This window comes from Protopterus annectens, chromosome 5.part0, assembly GCF_019279795.1.
Source record: "Protopterus annectens isolate FY-2018-M chromosome 5.part0, PAN1.0, whole genome shotgun sequence".
Classification (NCBI taxonomy): domain Eukaryota; kingdom Metazoa; phylum Chordata; order Ceratodontiformes; family Protopteridae; genus Protopterus; species Protopterus annectens.
In genome coordinates, this window is record NC_056735.1 from 893408907 (window position 1) to 893435458 (window position 26552).

Here is a 26552-nt window from a genome sequence, read left to right on the forward strand (position 1 = left end):
CCTAGTCATTTAATAAAATGTAAACAAATACTATGTTTATCAGATCCATGAAGAGCTATTTTTCTTAACTACCATCTACTCATTTATTTATTCAATCAGCCATTTAATCAATTTTAACTAGATTGGCAGTTACCCTTTTTTATCTGCATCTTGCACGTACTAGTTTGATTATGTGCTACATTCATAGCTATGTAATATGAAATCATAAGTTGAGAGAATCAAACACAAAATGATATGTTGAAACCCAGTTGTAGTTAATAACCTTACACTTTGCTGTTATAAAGTTATTCCTATTTATTTATTTCAAAACAACAAGCAGATATGTGCCATAAGAAATATTACTTCTTTAGGGGTGACCCACAATATAAAAGGGAAATATTTATTACAGGCTGTAACAGAACAAGTATTATCCAAAGGCACATATTTTATCATTACTAAATTTATGCATGACATGGATATTATTTTATAACTTGATTATTCTTTGCAGCATTGCTGATGCAATTATTACATACAATGAGTCTGCATACTTGAAATATGGCATGCTGGTACATTCACAGATTTTATTCAATGCGAAAAGTTACACAACTTGCTTTTTTGAAGGTAGCTCTGGAGCAAAAGCACTGATGATCACCACATGGTAAGGTAAAGTTCACAGAGATAATTATTCTAAAAGCTTTGTCACGCAGGACCTTCCTTGTAAGACATCTGATTCAGTTCTTCCTCTATTTTTGTATCTCTGACATTTATTAGAAATGGAATAAAAGCATAATATTCTTATTGTCCAATGAAGTAAAAAATAAATTAGATTTAGTCTGAACCTCTCTGAGAAAAGAGTTTGAAAAAAAAATGGCTGACCGATCCTTCCACTATGAGTCATTAACGATGAAACCCCCAATGAACAGAATCTCCAAACTCTATTCCCTGAAAATACCTGAAAAAAATTGCAAGTGTTTTTTTTCAGGTGGGTATCTCCCTCCATACCTCTAATATGAGTGCATGTCTCCCCAAACCCCTGGAACTTATATATATATATATATATATATATATATATATATATATATATATATATATATATATATATATATATATTAAATTCCTATCATATGATCGAAACCTCATTTGACTGAAACTCATTTGTCTGAGACCATAAGACTGACATTTCAAAAGGCTGAAAAGTCACTTGACTGAAACCCATAATACTTAATTTCAAAATACTACATATTAAACTGGACCATACAAAACCAGACTAGATGGGGGGGGGCTATGACCCCCACACCCCCAATGTGGGGGGCTGAGCCCCGCACACACCTCCTAACTATATATACTAACTCCAGGATTGTACTACAGTAGGGAAAAGGGCATAGTAGTGGCAGCATGTAGACTACTGTAAGGTAAGTGAAAGGTATATGCCCTTTTCCCCACTGTAGTGCAATCCTGGAGTTTGTATATATAGTTGGGGGGTGTGGGGGGCACAGCTCCCCACATTGGGGGTGTGGGGGTGTAGTTCCCCACCTATTTTGGTTTGATATGGCCCAGTTTACAATTTAGTATGTTGAAATTCAGTATTATGGGTTTCAGTCTTATGGGTTTCAGTCAAACGTGTTTCAGGCAGATGAAGTTTCTATCACATGATAGGGATCCATATATATATATATATATATATATATATATATATATATATATATATATATATATATATTTATCTATATAGATCAATATGTAGATATAGGTTATATATTTATATATATATATATATATATATATATATATATATATATATATATATATATATATTTATATGGAGAGAGAGAGAGACAGAGAGAGACAGATATATACCAACTTCATTGTCACACCAACCCAGTGACCTGGGATCTCACGGACAGTGATTTTCTGTGGAGAGAACCACAGGAGACCAAGCCATGGACAGTTGATGCTGTAGATCCAAACTTTGTCTGCCAGTATGGTAACTCTGACAGATTTATGCAGTGAACCAGTGTGACCGCATTATATTCATGACACATGGATTGAAAACTACGAAGAGTGGCAATAGATTCAGTGAAGCATAAATTCTCTTTCCATAAACTGTACACTTTCCTAGAAGAAATTTGTGAAGATTGTCCGATTTGCCATGTTTCATTCTGACAGAAAGTGCATAGATTAGATTGGCTTGGATAATAAAAAACAGTGTCCCAATAACAAATCCCATGGAACAGCCCAGAAATGAAGCTCCTGCAATTTTTCTAGTGATTATGCTTCTAAGGTGGTTTCTGTAAACTCTGTCAATACTGTCTTGATTGTGTGACCATTAAAACAGAAAAGATAAATTTCATAGAGTTAAGTGTGCATTTACAATGTATTAGAAAAGTGAATAGTATTTCCAGCAATTTTCAAAGGAGAAATTAAGAAGTTAGACAGGTATGAAGACAAATGCCCTGGAGATGCTCATATGCTGACTATTCAAAAACAAATGTCGGCATCCCTGATATTATATATTGTTAAGGAAAATTCATTATTCAGTGATGAAACAGCTCGAGTCATAACAATTTCTTTCTTTCTTTCTTTCTTTTTTGTTTGTTAACTGAGAAGGTCACACTAAATTGAGATCCCTTTTGCAGAGGAGACCAGAAGAGGCAAATGATCTGCCAGAAATGATACAAAGAAATATCAGTCTATCCACCAATCTATCCATCCTTCCATCCGTCCATCCATCCATCCATCCATCCATCCATCCATCCATCCATCCACCCACAACCCCCTTTCCCATTTTTGCACATGAGGTTGGGGGTGTTATGAAGTAATGATGCTGCAAGAAAAAGAAAAAAGAGTACATTGTTAGTGCTATCTGATATAATCATAAGGTCTTTGAAGGAACCTATTTAGTTTACTATTATAAACTGTTTTTTGACAATGTCATGGTGAACTCTGTTAATGTTACACAGAAGAATGAAATCTTTACTCTGATATGGTTATATTCCCATTAGATAAGCACTATCCTGGCAAGATATTGTTGAACATTTATGATAAGAAACATTATTTGAATCACGTTCAATCAAAAATGCTGTAAATGCCATAGGCATTGGTTAGATTTTGAATTTTAGAAATACATTAATATTTTGTTTTGAGAACTATGACTTCTTACGTAGCACATTTTTTATCTGTAGACATTTTTTATCTGCAGCATAGCAGAAGACAATTACATATTAAGAAATGAAAGTGCATCTGACGTGATTGCTGGGTGACAAGAACAATGAATGTCACATCTCCTTCAATACCAAATTTTGTTCTGTTTGGTTTTCCAGGCATTCAGGGCTGGATGTCCATTCCTTTTTCTGTAATATATATTGTAACATTATTAGGTAATTTCACTATTGTAATAATTATTACTGGTGACGAAAGTCTTCATGAACCTATGTATTTATTTATTTGTATGCTGGCTATTGCTGATGTTATTTCAAGTACTTCTATTTTGCCAAGGATGTTAGCGATGTTATGGTTTGACATTACCATTATTAGTATGGAAGGTTGCTGCTTGCAACTATTTTTTATGCACACCGCTACATTTGTTGCATCTTCATTTTTACTTGCCATGTCTTGTGATCGCTATTTTGCAATCAGTAACCCACTGAGATATTCAACTATATTTTCAAGTTCGACTGTTAGAAAGATTTCATTATTATGCATAGCACGTGGACTTATTTTTGTTATCCCTTTGCCTGTATTTGTTTCCACTCTATCATACTGCAGGTCAAATATACTTGTCACATCCTACTGTGATTATATATCACTGATACAAATCAGTTGCACAGAATCCATATTTTACGCCATCTATGGATTGACTATTGCCTTCATTATAATTGCAGATGCTGTTTTTATTATATTCACATATGTCATGATTCTTGTTACCGTACTGAAATTAGCTTCTAGGAAGGATCATGATAAAGCTTTAAGCACCTGCAGTTCACATCTCATTGTTGTGTTGCTGACATACACAACTGCTATATTTGCTGTTATTATGAATAGTTTTGCTGAATATATTCCATCCTCACTGCTTGCAACACTATCTTGCTTGTATATTGTACTGCCAGGAATGCTAAATCCAATAATTTATGGTATGAAGACAAAAGAGGTGCGACTGCATGCTTTAAAATATTTTAAAATAAAATAACATGATACTTCAAAATAAAATATAAAAATGCAACATAAAGTTATTCACAAATTGTGTAAGTGATGCACTGAACCTTTTTAGCTGGAGGTGTGAATTAAAGTTATTTTCATATGAGCTATTACCATTTTTATTACTTTGTATAGAATTTTATTTATTTATTTGCCTATCTACTTTATTTATGGATTAGTTTTCTGTGGCCCATTTTCAACTATAATATTGTTAAGATTAGAATTCTTTTGAAGTTTACATCAGGCTCATAGTAATTCATGCAGCCTAGAATAAGTAGAAAGCAGGAAGGGTATGAAAACTATTTCAGCACAATTCATATTAGTGTCCTTGATTATTTTTATCTTAATAACAAGATAAACATTTGATGAAGTGAAAGTGACATAAACTGATGTATAAACTATTCATAATGATAAACATTAAATGAATACATAACCGGTCTTAAAAGGAACACTTTGGTGCAGTACGTTGATCAACTGTCTGAATTCTGAACAACTGAAAAGAGGGTCTCAGTAGACATCACTTTAGATCTTTTATAATTTAATATATTCTTGAACGATCCACAAACTACATGAAAAAATGATAATAGCTTTTAGGGAAATGTTGGGGATTCTTGCAGCTCACCACCAATTTAACCACAAGTCCTCTCCTCAGTCATCGGGTCTACCAAATCTTTCTTAGCCTCCCCTGAACTAATACTAAGTTACATCTAAGGCCAGTGAGGAGGTCAGGTATCCTCTGACAGAATCTAATGCCTGCTTTGGAGAAATTTCCATTCATGCACTACATTCCCCACTCCTGCATGCACCTGTGTCATCTATTTGACAGACATGCAACGAGGCATGCTGGCATATCAATCCCCCACTTCAATAGCTCAGTCACTGCCCCTGACTCCATAATATAACAACCAAAGGGAAAAACCCTCCAGAAAGTGGACATGCAGAGCAATATAAATAAAATCCGTAGTTTATTCCAAACAGTCTACAAAGCTTTCGGGTAATGACCCTTCCTCAGTGTGCATGATAACCATTAACAGTCACATCATTTAACTAGAAACATCATTCTGACTCAGCCCAATTAAATTTACCAATCAATTAATGAAAGTAAAGGTATATATATAAACTCTAAAAACATAAAATAATTTATAAAATAAGCTATAACATAAGCTCATAAAACTTTTAGATCATATCTACAATGTAGGGAAAGAAACATAAGAAAAATTATTTATCTCATTGTTATTTCAACATCATTTGTTTTTTTTTTCAGGATTGGCTTTATACTAACTGTTGTGTTTAGACCCGGACTTTGATCAGCATTCAAATGTATTATCCACTTGTAGTCATACAATTCCAAAGAATTATTCAAATCATCACCCCTCCTATGTTTATGCCGTATATTTATAACTCTAAATATGAATCTATGAGTCATCCCTTTTCGTATCAGATGTTTGGCTAGTGCAATACTAGGAATTCATCTTCTTATTTCAGACTTATGTTCAATAATTCTTTCTTTTATATTCCTAGTACTCTTACCAACATTGAAGGCATGACTGTCAATACAGGTTACTAACTAAACTATGTTTGAAGTATTACAAGCTGTGTGGCATTTAAATATAAATTTCTTATCAGTCATGGGATGTTTAAACTCACAATCTTTATTAATATTATTACAACATGTATAATTATAACATGGATATGTCCCAAGTCCCACTGTATGTCCAATGGGTTTAGTAGATAATTCCTTGTAACATAATATTCGTTTTAAGTTTTCACATCTTTTATAAGCAAAGGAGGGTCTATGTCCTACAATGCTAGCCAGTTCAGGCATAACAATAAGTATCCCCCAATTTGTCATTAAAATATCTATTATACCCAAACATCTGGAATGCTATTTTCATTCTCATTATTACCATCATTCACATCATTTTGTCCACAATATGGTTGCACCTCAGAGCTTCTTTTATGAAAGATGTCATCTCTTGTATCCTGTAATAAGTCATTCTCATCCCTCCACTGCTTGAATTCCTCCATCACACTATTTAACTCATCATTGTACTTCCTGTCTTTGGTAGTTAATCTACTTGTTCTTAGGAACTGTTTTTTCGATGATACCCTTAAATGTATGTGGCGTATGCATACTGTTTCTATGAGCATATTTATTTTTATATGCAGCTTTCTTAAAAATATGGGTATCAATCTGTTATATTCATCCTTAACTAGAATAACATCCAAATGATCAATTTTGTCAGAGGAATATGCTCCTGAAAATTTCAAAAATTCAATGGTATGATTTAAATACTCAATACATTGTTCTAAACAAGAAATGTCACCATCCCATATTAAAAAATGTTATCTACAAACTGTTTGAAAATAAGTATCCTGTCCTTATATTCTGACGTACCTTTGTATATATATCTTTCTTCCCATTTAGACACCACAATATTCACATATGCATTAGGTATAGGTGTTCCCATAGTGGTATCATTAATTTGGTGATAAGTAGATTCTTGGAACATAGCTATATTATTATTTAACACAATCTCAAGTAAAATGCAAAGTGTTTTAATTTCCCTAACATGTATATTCATATTTGTGCATAGAAAATCACGTACAGCTTCAACACCAAACTCTATGGGAATGACCGTAAAAAGAGATTTAATGTCAAGAGTAACAAACAAATACTTTGAATCCTTATACAATTCATAACATACAGATAACTGACATAAAAAATCCATAGTGTCTTGTATGTAACTCCTTATTTTATGCAAATACTTTTTAAACACAGTTTGTAAATATCTTGAGATAGGTTCTGTGACTCATCCAGTCCCAGAAACAATAGGCCTCATTGTTGGGTTACATAAAACCTTATGTATTTTTGGTAGGCCATATATAATGGGTATTATTGGTCAAGGAGCATTAAAGTAATTAAAATGTTCTATGCTAATATTATTATTGACCTGCAATTTATAAATATTCATGTTAATATTGCTAATCAATAAATTATTTTATGTTTTTAGTGTTTATATATATTTGTACTTTCATTAATTGATTGGTAAATTTGATTGGGCTGTGTCAGAATGATGTTTCTATCTAAATGATGTGACTGTTACTGATTATCATACACACTGAGGAAGGATCATTACCCTAAAGCTTTGTGGACTGTTTGGAATAAACTATGGATTTTATTTATACTTCTCTGTGTGTCCGCTTTGTGGAGTGTTTTTCCCTTTGTATTTGTTTATTCACCTGGGCGGTTTACCACAGTGCTAGTCTGGTTTGTTTGGGTCAATAAGATAACAACCACCCATGTGTCCCAGGACTCCACTAGAAATCTATTCTGAAGGGTGCCTGAGTGCACGCATCTCCCCCAGTATAGGCAGATATATCATCCTATGCCAACACCTCAAATGTCTGGGCCAGTAATAAAATCCTGGTCGTCCAGGCCTTAGTCAAGGTTTTATCCCTCTGTTCATGTTGTTGGCTGGGAAATATTAATAATTAAATGTACATATGACTTTATAATGGCCTAAACACTAGATGACAGCAAAAAAGTAACAAATGTCAGATATTAATGAATGAGTTAGTAACATAAAAACTTGCTAGAAATTGTATTTAAGAAGTGACTATTGATTTTAAATCAGGTATAGCAATAAATAATAACTTCTGATTTTCTACATACTGTACAGTGACTAAATACAAAATGTTAAAATACATACTCATGATATAGAAACATTTAGATAAAAAAGTGAGAGTATTATCACTAATGTTTAACACAACAAAAATGCCACATTTGTAATACATTTAATGTCTTGGCCTTTTTATGATAAAGATAAGAGCAACATAAAGCAGGTGCAAATGCACACGACTGAAGTGGTTAAGTATTTTTGAGTCCCCCTTTAGGGGTGATTAATAAGTATATGCAAAGCAAGAAGTAATCAGCTTAGAAAAAATTACCTGCATAAGAAATCATCCAGGTTCCATGTATAAGAAGTTACAGGTTGTGTGAATGAAAATGATTATAAAAAGACAGAAAAAGACAAGGAATGAAGAACAGTCAATATATATGATGAGAAATGAATCTGACATGCATTTTGGAAACAAAATAATTGCAAATGGAGCTAATATAAGGAACTATTGATCTACTGACTAGGAATACTGTGTATATAAACATATGTAATGCTGTTAATATAATTACATAATTCTGCCCTTCTATACTAATACATGTGAAACCTAGTCCTAACCCTGTACTTTACCTTATATAAATGCTTTCAATAACACTACCACTATTCAAAGTATGTCTGAATTTGTGATGGGCTTTGATTAAAGAAACACAAAATAAAAATATATGATTCCTTATGTAATCTTTTTTTTTTCAATGTGTTGCATTCTGAAATGGTTGGCACTGATCACTTGTGTTTGTGCATTTTGCAAAGCCAGTATATACTCAATGTAATATATAGAATATGGATTTTATTTTCATAACACAAATAGCTGAATCACATATTATGAGCACTATTAGATGAAGCTGACATTTTACCTTTAATATTTGATCTTAGCTAGAGCAAAGCAATCCTCTTTTCTGCATTATGTTGTGACCTCAAGAATAACTATGTCATCTAATAGAAGACACTGGATCCAAGGAGCTCCCATATAAGCAGTGATATCAGTTTCATGTCTGCTATGATATGAATTTTGTGTATTTATGAATAATTCTTTTTTAACACCTTAATTAACTTCACACATTTTCAACAATGACTTTAGTAAATATACAGTTATAGAAACAAACCATTGTAATCATTTTCCATCAGCTTAGATGCATTATACATATATCTTTTCTTTCTTTTACAATTACCATTACTCCAGCATTACATAAATTGCTCAAGTCCTACCTTCACTTAAAATTCATTCCTCCTACTGAACATCACTCCTTATGTATTGTTACCAAAAATTCCATTTATTTCATTGTAATCTGCTCCCTCCTTTTCTAAAGACCACAGCTTCAGTTCTATCATCCCCTTTACAATATTCAATACTCCAGCTACAGGGGGTTTATAACTTGATTTCCATTTTCTGGTAATTGCTTTTTTTTTGGCAGCCACTAACATTAAATGTTGTAAAATTTTATTATGTCTAGGCAATTCAGATCTTATATCCTAGCTGAAAAGAATCATGTCCTTAGTTATATGAATTAGCTCCCACAATATTTCTAACAAAATACTCCATAGGGATTTTTTAACATCTACCAACTCATTACATTCCCAAAAAAAATGTTCTCAATTACCTTTCTCTTTCCCATCACACCTCTAGCAATTGCAGTCTACCTGAGGAAAAAATCTCTGAAGTCTGTTTGGTATATAAAAATATTTATGGAAACATTTCCATGCAAAAATCATAAGCTTTCTGGACACTGTGATGGATTATTTTACTTAATATTGTATATGATAATCAGGCAGGTATGCTGATTATAAGACTCACTTCGGTCACACCCTTGCAAAATGACATACCCTAAGCAACATTTAATAATGCAGGAGACTTGAAGATATCAGTATTCATTTATAGGGCTATGGTCAAGACAACATACTGGTATTATATCCCTTTTTTTTGCATTGTGTTTCATCCTGTGTTTTAATTTACATTTTCTAACTCATTTCCCAAAAGTATTAATAGTACCAATATTACCATCATTGGCATGCTCTTCAATACATTTACTGTCACCAGTACCCACAAAATTATGGGTGGACTGTTTATCAAAATCACAGCTGCACAAACTTGTATCACAACACAATGTTTTGGTTGAATGTTCACACAAATATAGTTGCAACTAGCCATTGGAAAAGCAATTTTTAAGTCCCATTTCAGAAGAAAAATCTCAGCAAATACAAATGTTTCAAAAGTTACATCAGAGAAAGGCTCTTATATCTTTACCAGAGAAGTCTAAAGAAGATATAACAACATACTGATCAATTTGTTGACCTACAATTGGTTTAAGTTGCACAACAGGTAAACATCTAGCTTTATAAGGTACAATTGTAGTAAGCTGTCTTCTGAATCACATTTACATAGCTTATATTGTTTTCCTTTGGTAGATCACAAGTAGGACTTGCTGCATGCATCCCACAGGAACAATGAAAGTGTGAGTATGCTCCATGTTTTTACTTATGATCCCAAGTACATAATATCCTTTTAACATTCAAATTACACCAATCCAATCGCCCCAAACAGCAGCATCCTTCATTGGCACCAAGTTTTCATCTGGTAAGCCACCATCCACCAAAACAGCTATTAGAGCACCATCTTTCTCAGAACACTAGACTCCGCCTTCATTTCTTCCCAGTGTGTACTGTGACTACCCTACAGTCTGCCCTAGTAACAGGAATGAGTAGGTATGTTTTATTAACATTTACATTCATTTTATATAATTTAAAATAACTGTAAATCAATTATTTACATACTCATTTTTCCATTCATATTTAAAATTATTTACAAGTTGTCAGCATAAAAGAACTTAATGAAACAATTCTATTTCTTTCACTATTTTGCTTTTATATTTATCTTCTATCCATCACTCTTTTTTCCCCAACCATTTTCTTATTTTGGCTAATAAATCATTCTCTTTCAATTTCTTGTTATATATTAAGTTCTCACATCTTTTTTCCACATCACCCAGTTATAGACATCACATTTCTTTACTTTAGCATACATTCCATCCATATTTATATTTAAATCTTTTCCCTCTATATTAATTTTTTAAACTTTTTACAAGATTCCTTATTCATTTTGAAATCCAAAAAAAAACCCATTTTTTTTGTTTCTTCTTCCCTACATTCAGCACATTAGGTTATATTGTATAACGTTTCAAAAAGCTATTTGCAGACAGCACAGCAATTTCAGAAGACATGCTGAAGGCAGTCCAAGTACTAAACTATTCAGCATAGGATAATCATGGATTTTGCTCATGCCCATCAGATTCCAAAACACATCACACACACACAACACAACTTAAATGCAACACATTTCCCTGTCATCTCCGTTTCTGTAATCCCCAATGTGGATCCCAAGGAATAAATGGTAATACTATGGAGTTTGCCAAGTTCTGTAGCAAAAGAACAAAAAAAAAACATAAAAATGCCACCTGCTTTAAAGTAATGCAATGGTTTGCAGTGATACAAGCCATAAATGAGACTGTGGCTGTGCACCCTGGAAGGCAGCCAGCTACTATCAGAGCAAGGCTGCAACTAAATGAGCAGTCAGACCAGCAAATAACTGACAGGTACCGGCTAGACAGACAACTGGTGCAGGCTGTCTGCAACATATGTGCCCCATGCATGTCTGTGCAGACCCTGTGAGGAAACCCATACCTTTTTTACACTAAAGTGTGTCTCAGTCTGGATGTACTTGCATCTGTGACATTCCAGAGGCACATGATGATGCTGCAGGATTTCACAGACAGCTGCCAGCCATGTCCTGGCAAAATTCTTGGAAGCAGTATGCAGCAAGGTGGACAACTACATATACTTTCCATCTACCCCCAGGGAGCATATAACTGTAATGCACCAGTTTTACAGCATCACACACTTCCCCCCATGTACTTGGTGCAATAGATTGCATGCACATACCTATCAAGACACCAGTACATCCTGAAGCAAACTGATACATAAACAAAAAGGGCTGGCCATTCATCATCTGCCAGGTTGTGTGTACAGTAGATGGCAGCATAGCAAACATCATGATAATACACCCAGGGAGTGTACATGATGCTGGCATATGGAGGGAAAGATGACTAATGGCTGTATTCCAGCAAGGTAAAATACCTGAGAGGCTACTACTAGGTAAATACAGGAGTACAGCTAGGATGTAAGGTCTGGATACCACTCACAACAATATCCGTTCTGAGCAAATGTGTTGTCATTCTCCACAACAGGTGACTGTAGTTAATCCACTTGACCCATGGCTAACAACCCTCTTATCATGAACCATCCAACCCTACACAGTAGGTCTACAATACAGCACACTCAACAACCAGAAACACCACAGAGCATGTGTCTGTTGCACTGAAAGCTAGGTTCAGATGTCCGGATACATCCGGGGGTGTACTGCAAGACACACCTGAGAAGGAAGCACTTATGATAACAGTGCACACCATGCTGCACCGTATGCTAACTAGAGTACATGGCAGTCTTCTAGCTGCAGATGTGGGTAAACTACCTCAAGACCTCCAGATGTCTGAACAGGATATCCCACAGTTATCAGAGTTGGAGCAAGAGGACATAGGTGACAGAAGACACAGATGTAGGCATTGTAGGGAGTAACCATGAGTTCAGGCCCAAGCAACATGGCAGTGTTTCACCCACACCTTTGCATCATGACAAGCTGCACCTACTTGAATGCACAGATTAAACACTGATGTTTAGATGTTGCCCCACCACAGCAGCACAGATTGCATCTAATGGTAATTACCCACTAGATGTACACACTGAGAATCAAATATAACACCATAATCATAACATATTACAATATGAAAAATATGCAAATATGTCATAACAGGGATCATCAACGCAGGACATAACTGACACAGGTATGCATACAAACTCAGATTGCTGTATAACTTTATGGAAAACAATAAGGGACACACATTAGTTCTACATATTCCTGTCTCTAAAATATACTAAATAAAAAAAGAGAAACAACACAGGACACACTGCTGCAGTACTGTAGAGGCCAGGCTTTCTACCAACCATGCCACATCTAGCATACTTTCATTTTGATTAGTCAATGTTGCCATTATCTCACCATGTTTGCAATCCTGTCCTTCATGTATCAGACATAGTTGGTGTGCCACATGATCTGTGACACATGTAAGTGCATGGATCTCTGATTGATGACATTTCTGGGAGCATGCATTTGCTTGTAGCAGGAGGCAGTCACCCAGTGACACCTGGCCATGGACACCATCAGCATGCCTACATCTTCAGCAGTGCCCTATTTCAGGTTGTTGTGGAGAATTGCCATCAGCATTGGGCTCAGCTGGGGTCCATCATTCAATGGCCTCATCCTGTTCAACATCCAATGCCCCACCATCCTCCAAATGGCCAGACAATTTCTCCTCCACATATGTGGCTACAGCTACAGCAGTATCACTGCCAACATCATGGACAGGCTCTCTCAACATGTCTGGGTCCTGTGTACCAGGGATCATAATACCATACTGAAACACATCAGAAACCACATCATGATCACTGGATGGGCTATTGCATGATGCAGATAATTGATCTGCTATAAGATACAAACACACAAATCAGGACAATGTGCTTACATTACAGAATGGGTAACATCAAAGACATATGACATATATATCTCACTGCAATGTTACAAATAATAATAACTTTACATGAGGTCTTCTGTATGTATGTTTCATGGAATCTGCATACATGGAGTACAGAATTAGGTTACAAAGCCAACAATCAAAACACACACCTAACAACTCCTCATGGGAAGAAGGTGCTGCTGAAGAGAAAAAAGGCAGCGTTAGTGATCGTATCATTGCCACCGTTATTCATGTGATCACAGTTAAAACATACACATACCACTTGTATGTGCACTTGATGAGGATGATGAAAATTGGGCTAAGAATGGGAAGAAGGATACAGTATTACTTGAGGACAACAACAGAATTAGCAGCAATGACATGTATGAAACATAGTTAATAGCATGCCACTGACAGACTCATGCTGTAAAGAGGTTGTGAGTTATACTGTGGATCCTGCAGTGGGAAAGTAAAGAGAAAGACAATATTGTCACGTATGTAGCAAAAATATTACTGAAGGCATCAGATATAGAATACAGTAACAGGGTTGCAGACACTAGCGTAATGAATGTTGCACCTGTATGCCAGATGGTCCTGTGTTGAAAAATGCTGACACTAATGTCACGTATCATGTGTGTGCTACACACTGATGCAAGCTATAGAACTTTTGCTTTAACACCTCTGGTCTGTCTGAACATGAACCTGCACAGCTTAAGCCCACACTGAATGTACCTGTAGTGTATAACGTTAAATAAATAAAAATAGGACAGTAAACAGCAGTTCCATGAAATAGCACTGAGGCAAAAACAGGTAGTGGTCACAGTAACACAATATGGAGCCACTCACTTGCCATTCCTTGGTATTATCCCAAGGTAGATGAACCTGTGGATATTACTGCAAACAACATTACACGTGTTGGTTGGAATGCTCTGTATGAACTCATTAGTATGAATGCATGTCATTAGACTTATTTTCCTAATCCCCATTCTGTGTGGATCTGTGTGCATGGCTTACATCTGCTGCTGTAAATCAAAAATAACAATACATGCAATATGCAGAGATTGTCTCTATACCCAGTCATTTCATGGCAATAAAGACATACATGTTAAGCCTGAAATTCAAGCTTCAATCTCACCCCCAGCTCTGTGTCACTCCCCTCACACTGTATACAATGAGACCAGAAATTTTGTGGTGTCATCAGGGAGGTCAATGGTGGCCCACCACTGTGTCCCTTATGTACAGCAATTTGCATTGTTCTATTCACAGACACTCTTACATACACAACACTTTTCCACTTCTGAGAAATGAGTGATTTCCATTACTGTTAATATTTCAGAACACAGTGCTGACATGAATGAAGTTTTTCAAACTCTTTACCTACATGACAAGCACATGTTCACACTTTGAAATCCTAAGCTAGGATCCATATTAGTTGACATCCCCTTTCCAGGTGATGTCATAAAACCAAGGGCAGGATTCACAAAGCCTCCATGTAAGAGTTATAACTCATACACGGAGGCTGCAGTTAAACGGAGTGATGTCAGCATGCTCTGCATATTCATGAGAGCATGCTGAATCACACCTAAGGCTAACACGATCCGTGTAAGACAGTAGGGGGCATGTCCATAGGCCGAGCCCTGTAAGTGGACACGCCCCCAGAAGAGTAAAAGTGCCCAAAGTAAACACCCACGACAGAGTTCATGGAAATGTGAATAAACACAACACAACACATGCCCCCACAGACTATGAACATAAAATGTACAAATGAACATCTCATCATTTTTTTTTAAATTGTAAAGATGTTTAACCGTGAGTGCGCTCGTTTGCGCGGGCGTGCCTGTAGTGCAGCCACAATTAGCAGTCAGTGGGAAAGCATATAAGAACTAAATATGCAAAGTAAGCCAAGAAGCAATAGCGTAGCAGTAGAGATGTTGGCTGAAGAGCAGGCATTCATGGTTCGAGCCCCCACAACACCAATTTTTATTTTTAGCAAAATAAGCACGAAACAAGTCCCTGACAGATATGTACACATAAAATCACATTTTATGTAAAATGTAATAAAATAGCCCATTTATATTGAAGAAATGTGAGGTAACAAAACAATAAAAAATGCCAGATGTGCCCATAGCTGAACTACAGTTTAACAGGGTGAGTGCATCTGCCCATAGGTGAGCAGTGGTTTAACTGGTGCAAAATGAGTGCCCGTAGCTGAGCAGTGGTTTAACACGCTGAATCTATGTGCCCCTAGCTGAGCTGAGCGTAATATGCGTGCTGATAGCCAAATGAGGCATAAACCAGCGTACCCCGTTTGCGCGGAGCTGCGCACTGCGCAAACAAGCTAACCAACGGGCAATGTTGAGCAAGCCGTATCAAAACTGCCTTTACACAGACACACCCCTCAGCTTGTCTAGACAGTCATAAAAAATAAAAAGTAGTGGCCAGGTTCGTACCCAGGATACTATACACCATAGTCAAGGTACTGAACCACTAAGCCATGACAGCAGTACCTATAAATGCAATAATAGCAAATATATAGGCATGAATACAAACTGGAGCATGACAATGCAGGTTTAGTGAAGTTGATACAATTCCAAAATGGCCAATCACAGATATGTGCGGGAAAAACGGACTATATAAGCCCCATAGGTGGGAATACACAGCATAAATGATTGTAGAACTTACTTGCAGCCAGAATGACAGGAGTAAGTGAGGGTAGTTGCTTTTGAGCACAGAGGTGGGGCATTGAGGAGTCCAGGTACATGGTCTGGCTCCTAGTCCACAATCATGAGGCCCAACTCATGCAGGGCCAGGTCCTGTGGGGAGCATATAGGGCTGAGGCGTGGGACCGGTTGGCTCATGATCTCACCAGTGCCACAGGGATTCCAAGGACTGGTGAGCAGGTCCGTCACCACCATGCGGACCTGAAGAGACGCAAGCAGGACCAATTGAACCTTTGGATCCAGGAGGCCCGGCAAATGCCCAACGCCCCACTACTGAGTAAGTTACATTTAATTATGTATGTAAGAAATTAAACTAGCTGATATTATGGAGATGTGTATTCCAATATTACTGCATTTATATTACAGCTGCAGGTGTCCGTTCTGCGAACCGCAGAGCCTATGGCGATAGGCTGGTGCGGTTGCACCACCAGGCAGGTCAGTAATCCACTACCAGTAACTGTAAAGAAATATAAAAGTATGACAGCAAAAGAGTGCAGTGTAGTCACTAAGTAATAAAATGTGCAAGTAACAGTGTAAAAGTGTTTGCAAGTATTGCTTGATTACAAAAGTGTGTTGCAGTCTGCAATCCAAACAGAAAAATGAAAATGTCTGACATAAATTCTGAAATAAAGATGCCCCACCTGTAAGAAAATAGTACACAACCTGCAGCAGGCTGAAAAGTACAGCTGCAGAAGATGATGAAATCATGTGTGAAATGTATCCCTGTTGAAATACTGAAACATGACAGAAGTGAGACTGCTGGAAAGGATTGTAATAACTACAGGTAAAACATGTCAATAAAGCCTAGAAGTAAGTACCATATTGAATAGTAAAATGAAAACAAGTGAGAGAGTTAGAGAAAGTGTCATGAATCCAGCAATACAGTAGTAATAACCCCTGAATAAAGTATACTGCAGTCAGTACAGAATGAAATGCATGTGAGAATCAAAACCAAACAGCGAAATCTGTTCAAAGTGTTGCTGCATCTGGAATGTGTATCCCAAAATCTGGATATGTTGCTCTCAGTCTGCAATATGCAGATAGTATGATTGTCTGATATACCAAACATCCACACTTGTCTATAGCTATATAAAGCAAATGTAGCAGGATGATGTAGCTGAACAAAGCTAGATATGAATGTGTATGAAGAACAATAAAATGTATATTGATGTTGCAGTAACAGTCCTATCACCAAGTTGAAGTAGTTATCATATTGGAAACTGTAGTTAGAACAGTAGTGTGTATATATGTGCAGCTATTAGAAATGTACAGCATATGTATTGGTATTCGAAGGTGTTAATATTATTTTCTTCACACCACCCTATAACCACATATAACCCATTCCACGTGAAAATGGTATGTGCAATCACAATTAACACCCCTGGACATTTGTCCTGTTGGGTCATATATATTTGCATGTCCGTTGATGCATCTGCCCTGTTCATACATCCAAACCTGATGGCCTGTTGCCATCAATCAACCCTGCATGTTGTTGGACTGCGTATTGTTGTTCAAATTATGCATGTGTTATGCTCGCTGTTCAATGGTGTGAATATCTGGGTGTTTGGTTAATTGGAATACTAATGCATGCTGTTACAACTAATTGTGAATGGTATTATATGTCACTAACCCAAACTGTCATGACATAATGCAAAACATAGGACGACAGGGAAGGCGGGTTCCAGCGGACCCACCTTTCCCACCTCAGCTGGCGAGTGCACCTGGCACTAGTGCCCAGTCTGGACCATCCTCCAGTGGCCCTGTGCCACCTGTGGGTGGAAGAGCTGCAGGGGATGGGGCTCGTCCCCCCTCTGCAAGCATGGCCGGAGGAGAACCACCACTCACCCTCCATAGCGTCCGGACTGTGGTGCGTAGGGAGATCCAGGACTCAGTTCTCGAGCCCCTACGCCAGCTTGAGGCACAGGTGGCACAATGTACGGGCATGCCTGTTGCTTGGCCTACACAGCCCCCAGCACAGCCCCGTCCTAGGTAGTGAAGGAACAGTGGCAACTGCCTATGGGTGGGGATATCAGTTCCACTGTTGCCATCTGTGGGCTCATGGGCTCTGGATATCCAAACCTCCGTCCCCGTCAATTGTGTAACCCCCCCACACGTGTCATACACCGCCCCTGTATGCGTCTTGTTTGTCTTGTCTGTTTACCTACCCAACCTACCTCCCCAGCTATACTGACTTCCTTCACCTGACATACCACTCTCACCTGAAAAAAAAAAAAAAAAAGGGCACTCTGTACCCACAAAAAAATTATGCCCCATACATAGCTGCCCATTCCGCACACATGTCTGCTGGACATGGAACCTATCAATTACAATTGGCTGTAAAACAAGTATTATTGTTGTCCTGACACCTCTCTCAGGGGTGGAAGGTTTCAAATGTCACACCAAATTACATACATATGCACAGCTGTTGCTGATGAAGAAATGGGCAGCTATGGGCCTTACCTACATCCCTCCTGCAAATCCCAAGCTTGTTTCCCTACTGTCTTACCCTCTTTGTGACCCCTTTTTCACCACTTTCCTGTCTCCTCATTTTCATTTCTTTCAAAGAAAATAGTGCATGTGTGCGCCAGAGTAAGCACTGTTAAGCGGCTGTAAGCGGGTGTGCGTGTGTGTGCGTGGAGCTGAACGCCAGTGCGCATGCGTGAGCTCCGCGCAAACCAGCACTAACCCAGTTACAACTGCTTAAAAGTGCCTTAGTCACTCTGATTGACAGGTCCTGTAGTCAGTTCAAAAGCAAAATAAAATCCCACTGTCAGCCCCGCACCCAGGACCTTGGAAACAGTAGTCTGTATGACCTACCACTAAGCCATGACTCTTATACAAGAAAACTGTGCTAAAATAAATATAACATGTAATAGTAGGGATGAATGTAAAGGGAATATAGGATGTGTAGTACACAAAGCATGTTATTTAAAATTACTGTCAAAACTACTGGATTCCCATAATAGTAGTGTGTGAACAGAAACAGCCATGCTAGTTGGTAGCTTGTAGGTAATAATGTCAGTTAATGTACATATATAAATGTATGTATATTTACATATATATATATATATATATATATATATATATATATATATATATATATCTATATATAGTTGTAGGTGTCATTGTGCATACACACTTACTACAGGGAACAGGAGACAGGAATGGAGAAATGTGAATCTACAACACAGCCTGAATCATGAGAGAGATACTAATCTTTACACTCACAGAACAGTGTCCACAGCATACCAGCATGGTCCCCGCCCTTACAATCTGAAAGGGCAATGCCTATCTCACATACCCTTTTATAGCACTGTCCTGAAATCACAGTGAGAACTGCAATCAGTACACAACTGGCTGCATGCAATTAGCAAATGCTGGCTTGCAATTGGTGCAGAGGCCATCACATGGACCTATGCAGATACCTACAAATGCATCCTGTACTAACACTCCACACATGCAATATGTTCATTGCACTGTCTGGAAGCAGACAGAGGGAAAGAGACAGACAGAGACAGAGAAAAAAAAAAAACATGCTACACACTGTGAGTCTAAGCTGTCAGCAGTGACAGTAGCAGCAGGAAGCAGAAGCAGTGGTAACACAACCAGCTGTGACAAACACAGGTAATGCAAAGTAGCAGGTTAATAGTCTGCATACTGTGAACCCTCCAAATGTGTCATAGGTCTGTATCTATAGGTATGTCCATGTGATATGTTGTGTGTACGTAGTTCCACCAAAATGGGATGACTATACATTACATGTCAATCAGTGTTAGGCCATGATCCTGGCAGCAGTTGTCTGTGTGTTGCCCTCAGCAATGGCTGTAGTGACTGTTTTGAAAGGTCAGCCAGGTTCAAAAGGCAGGATCAGCCCATCACAAAGGCAAACTGGTTGGGAACAAGTGTCTGCAGGTACCCGATATCACTGCATATGCATCCTATACTGAATAATTCCATAGCTTAGCAGACCAGGCCGTTATGCATATGATGTGGTAGTTCCCAGGGTCAGTAGAGGTGCCTCCTTAGTGGTGTGGGACCACTGTTGCTGTATGCCAGTGTCCAGGTACATATCCTGTAGTACGGCCAAGATTAATTATCAGTCTTATATGCGGTTGTATGTCCTCTTGGAGTGCATGTAGCACACATCCAGGGATACCATCAGGTCACAGTGATGCTGTGTGTTCTGCTTTGCTGAGGGTGGCCCACACCTGGACATGTGAGATGATAGGGAGGTTACATACAGCTGTGATAAGTATTTCAACTGGTGGGGGAGAAGGAGGGGGGATGCATGCACCGAACCTGTCTGCAAGAATGTTGCCAATATCTGTGTGTTTGGTGAATGTTAAGTAGGTGTGTATTAACACAGAGCATATCTGAGGCATTTGGTCCATATGTGTAACATAACTGAAGAAGGCCTTGTGGTTATCCATAGTGTTTGTGGCCATTTCCCTCCCAGAGTAGGCCGTGGCCATTGTTATGAGAGACCGTAGCGTAGTACCAGTGCTGACCCAGATGCCTTCCCTTAATGTGAATCTGCTCTGTCCTGCAGTAGCCTCCTGCTATTGTTATACAATCTGCCTCTGTCTGGGGTCCACCGGACAGGATGCCTAACCTTTGTGCATAGGGTCTGGGTTAGAAATGTGTGTGCAAGTTCAATGCAATCTGTGGGATGTCCATGGTAAGCATTTGCAAAGGGGTCAGCAGTGTGAGTTGTGGCTTCCACTGGCCCAGTGTGCTGCATGGATACCATCTCAGTCCTAACAAGTGAATAACTGTCTAATCACATACATATCAAAGTAGTCTACTGTGGTGGGATATGTATATCCAGGCCGAGTAACTTGTGTCCACATCACACTAGTGGATGGCGTCCCACATACAGTACCTTTGGGATGAACCCCCCAGAGTGAGGTTGTGCATTGGACCTGTCAGTGTGTGCTGACCGATGGGGCATGCTACTATGTTGTGTGGAATGTGGCAGGTATTGTTGCACAGGTGTTGGCTGAGCACTGATATCTGGCCATGTACTTGTGTATCCACCACGAGACACACACATGCAACATATGGGAGTAGTAGTATATCACTACACATGAGTATCATGTATAGTATGTGTGCCATATATTGCTGACATAGTCTGCTGATATCCTGTTTGTGTTCTCTTCCAGGGAGATGGCGCATCAGCGTAATCCCGCCTACTCTGCAGCGGAAGATGAGGAGATACACCAGAGCCTGGTGCGGGAGTATGACATACTGTTTTCCCGCACCAGTCAGAATCAGCAGGAGAGGGCTGCACTGTGGCAAGACCTTGTCCGTAGAGTAAATGACATTGGCACGCATAATAGGACATATGAGCAGGTACAACATCACTGCAGTGATTTAATCAGAAATGTCCGTCAGTGTGCGTCGGATATCCACAGGCAACAGGTTGCCACAGGAGGTGGGTTGGCCACACATCCCCCCCCTCACCAGACTGGAGGGGCTACTCCTAAGTGTTGTGGCTCCAGCCCCGGAACAGCAACAGCAATACACCTGCATCATGATGGAGGCTGGATCCACACAGCAGCATGACATGGAGCGTGCAGGTAATATGCCATATGTACACTTGACTGTTCTGTACACTGTTAGTTTATGCATGTGTAAGGTGTGTCCGTGGTATGTAGCTGTCATCATAGTATGTAATTGTGCATGTGTGATATTGGCAATATCAGCAGCTGACGTGTGAAAGGCAACTGGTGTACTACTGCACTGTATCATATGCAGTATCAATGGCACAGTTGTGCCCACTGATATTAATCTCATCATTTCTGCAGGTCCCTCTGGGGTTACAGCAAGGCAGGCCATCCATGCTGGTGAGTGTGTTTAACAATACCTATAATAGTCCTGATAGTGCTAGTAACACTAGTGTAACTCAGTAGTGCTCTGTGTGTATACTGCGGGGTGTGCATGTGTGCATGTGTGCAGGTGTGCCTGTGCCCATGTGTGCATGTGTGCATGTTTGCATGTGTGCAGGTGTGCCTGTGTCCACGTGTGCATGTGTGTATGTGTGCATGTGTGCATGTGTGCCTGTGTCCACGTGTGCATGTGTGCATGTGTACATGTGACCACGTGTGCATGTGTGCATGTGTGCATATGTGCATGTATCCATGTGTGCATGTGTCCACGTGTGAATGTGTGCATGTGTGCATGTGTCCACGTGTGCATGTGTGCATGTGTGCATGTGTGCATGTGCCCACGTGTGCATGTGTCCATGTGTGCATGTCTGCATGTGTGCATGTGTGCATGTGTGCCTGTGTGCATGTGTGCATGTGTGCCTGTGTGCATGTGTCCACTTGTGCATGTCTGCATGCGTGCCTGTGTCCATGTGTGCATGTGTGCCTGTGTCCATGTGTGCATGTGTGCATGTGTCCATGTGTGCATGTGTGCATAAGTGCATCACTGGTAACAATGTGTGGACACTGTAAACTGTGTTTCCTGTCTTCCTCCCACAGGTTCTGGTGCTGCTCTGGTGTCCTGCAGCAGGGAACCTGAATCTGGTGCCACAGGTACTGGTAATGATGATATCTGTGTAATGGTACAGGAAGGTGTGTCAGGGTCCGCCATTGGTCAGCCAATTGACAGTACACAGCTGTCAACCCCATCATTGCGCACAGTCATCTTGCCAGTATATCCTTTGTCACCATTGTCCCTAGGTGATGGACAGGATACAGTGGGCATTGACCAGGGTAATGTGGTATCTGTGGCACATGCTTCCCCACACAGCAGCCATGGGCAGGGTCCTGAGATGGTACCACACAGACAGTTGCCCATGGGTTCTCATGGGAGCATCCATGGGCGTACTGCCTCTGGCAGACGTGCCCAAAGAGGTCTGTCAACCTCAGCTATGTTTCGGGCTGTCATGCAGGCACAGTCGCGTATGGAAAGGGACACCAGACAGGGTCTGATGGAGCTGAGAGCATGTCGCACAGCCATGACTGACAGTATGCGTGACATCGCGGATGCTATCCGTAATTTCACCGATGTCATAGACAGACATTGTGGGGACATATTACAGCAGTTCTACAACCAAATGTCCATGAGCCAGGGCAATGGTGGGTGGTTGCGGCGTCGACGTGGCCATATGCCAGCAACAGCAGCAGCTGACAGTCGGCGTGGACAACAACAGGCCCGTGCACTCCCCCATAGTGCCAGCAGCAGCCCCAGCAATGCTGGGTCTGTGCTGTCATCGGAATGCCCCAGGAGACCACGTGCATGTGGCTCTGGACAGTCCCAACAGGGACCTGTGTCCAGTCAACACACTCCCGCTTCTGATGACAGTACCCAGTCTGGCTTAGTACTGGATACGGTCTGTAGCACCCCTGCCAGGCACAGGTACAATGTCCTTGCCCACAACCACTGATCTGTATGACCTGCCAGGTGCAGTCTGTGGCTGTCCACAAACCCCTGTATATGGCAGCCATGAGGTAGAACTGTGTGCGTGCATACACACATGTGAAATGTTAACACCTAGGGTGACCATATACACGCACACACTGCACCAACAGTGCCCCACCCTGTACTGCTGCCCCTCACCAACACACATACACACACATGTCATTTGGTGGTATCAGTGGCAGACTCAGGCATACCTAATTCACACTCTGTGCATATGATGACACTGCGCCACCTCTTGCAATCTCCAACATCATTGCGGGAACAGGTAAACACATTGCTGATGCACAGGGTGACTACATAGAAGTGTATTAGTAGTATCATGTTGGTAACAGTACAGTGTACTGATATGACTGTGTGCATATCCCAGCATGCCTGATGCAGTAACCGTATGAATGTCCTGAATTGTTATCTGCACCCATAGTACATACCAAAGTGTAACAGCTGCACATAATTGCATGCCGGTGGTAAGGATGTCAACAGATAGCTGCATACATGGGTAGCACAGGGGGGAAGCTAACGCAAGTAGTGATATGCAATGGTGGACATGTACAGTAATGGTGTCAAGTTGCCCACAACGACTATGCAATGTGGATGTTTGCGCATGTTGATATGTGTGCAGTACCAATGTAATCCAAATCACAATTAACTATGACATAATATCAGTTCTACCATGGGCATCTGCGCTGTGTATTCCTGGGTACATGTTGATAGTGCCTACATATTTGCATTGTTACTTACTGTTAGTGTTACCCCTTCTTTGTTGTACAATGAACTACTTCCATCCCTGCTTACTGTAGCTTTGTTTGCATGCATGTTCGCTTAGGGTTCCCTGGAACACTGCTTACACCTGCAATGCAGAGTTACAGTGCTTCTGTGAATTCCTAGTGACATCTGCATAGCGTACGATACGTATGTCAAGTTTACACATGACAGAACGTCACTGTCCGTCCTGTTCACATGTACGTTGCCTGTGACACATTGCACATGTCTTACCTGGCATTTACCCACGTGTGCAGTCATATATGCCAGTGCTATGAAACAGTAGCAGTACACCCACACATACACACCTTCAGTATGTTGTTCCCCATTGGCCCTATGTGTTGGTACTCACCATGGCAATCACACTACTAGGGTAGCATGTGTAAAGGTAATCTGTGAATCACCTCTATGGTCCAGTTCTGTTTATGTGAGTCATGTGGCAATGTCACAGCTGCCACATGTATGCAGTCAGCCATCACCCTTGGCCAGGAATGTACAACACATGTGTGGGATGCCACCACTTAGCCAATCTGGGGACTGAGCTCTCTGAACCCAGTAATGCCATACCCTGTCAGTTGGCATGTCATATTACAGTGACTACAATACAAGTCAGACATAGACACGCACTGACAGCATGCTGAACACACTGGGGCATATGTGGGGACTCAGAATAGCATCCTGCCTGAGCATCACACACCTCCGCAGCTGGCACACAAGCATATGTTCCGTCAGAACAGAGCACATGCCACACATGGCACACACATCCCGTGTGCCACACACTCACAGCTTGTAGGGCTACACAACACACCTGCTACAGATGTGTCAGGTACCTGTCTTGGGTGCTGCACTGTGGTCCCACTCAACAGGCTGTATCTGGTGAAGATCACAGTGATATGCCTCAGGGGCACTATGGTCCACCACAGAACACATGCATACAGGTCAGTCAGAGGCATGGACACATATGACTCACTCATTGACCATGCCACTATGGATGTCCTGAGACATATCTCCCTGGACTACATGATAGGGAACATAGAAGGGATCTCTCAGCATGTGGCATGGGCCAGTATGAGCCTGATCTTGGTTGCCAACATACCCTCACTAGGTATGCTACCACTATATGTAGGAAGGGTGTTGTATGTCTACATTCTGTTCAGTCTCCAATGTCATTCATAGGGTATCCGCTGGTTGTCAACGTGTGCTTACATGCTAGGGAAGCCACAATGATGTGCAAGGGTCAGCTTGCACGTGACACCCATGGACCGATGTATATTGGCGAAGCTCCTTTTTACACACATACTGCCTTATGCTGCAGGACACGGATTACATAGCCACCTCCGTGGGTATCACACAGGTTAGGACACTAACAGTGCTGCTACACAACACCAGCAGTGTACACCGCAAGATGCATGCACTGGACACTGTCCTCAGCACGGTGAACTGCAATGTCTGTGCAGTACCAGAGTCCTGATTCATGGCTCACAGGTGTAACCCATCACTGACAGGTTATGCCTCATACCATGCCTGTCGTCCCCTACACATGTAACACACATGGACAGGGGGTGGTATCCCAAGGCACCACAGATACACACACCTCCAGGTTGTTGGCACAGCACAAAGCATCAGGGCCTAATCATGTGCAGCTAACAGTGTGTCAGACTGCCATCTGGTTCACAGCCTGGCACACACAACCCTCCCATACACAGGAAAACCACATATCCTCCATAACAACACTGGCAATATGACAGTCTCAAGAACTGTCTTTATATGGCTGGACTGCATCCAGCCAAACATTGTGCGTGAGCATTACTGTAGATACAACACACTAGTTGAAGGGTTCACAGCATGTGGTCACTGAATTGCAGTGGAATGACATGTTACCACTCCCACAACAGGTGTGAACATGCAGCACCTGTACATCGACTACATGTAGACTATATTGCCCAGACCAGATGTGTATCCCCTGCTGTAGGTATTTTACCATATACACCCACACTGTATAGACACATACCACGTGCGGCCCCTGCACAGTAAGACACAGTCATATTGGTATACATTGCAAATACCATTTATCCACTCGAGGCATGTGTCAGACATGGTAACTACTGCAGGTCACAGGTATTTATGTGTATGTGTCACACACATACATCATGTGCAATGCCATTGCTGGT

The 26552-nt window shown here is 40.2% G+C and overlaps 1 protein-coding gene across 1 annotated transcript; it reads left to right on the forward strand.

Moving 5' to 3' along the window:
• Positions 1-3247: 3247 nt before the first annotated feature.
• LOC122802276 (olfactory receptor 52K1-like) lies at positions 3248-4147 on the forward strand (the record flags this gene model as incomplete). The annotated part of the gene is made up of 1 exon (XM_044071926.1): positions 3248-4147. A coding segment is annotated over exon 1 (900 nt), but the record flags the coding sequence as incomplete, so codon positions are not given.
• Positions 4148-26552: the final 22405 nt, after the last annotated feature.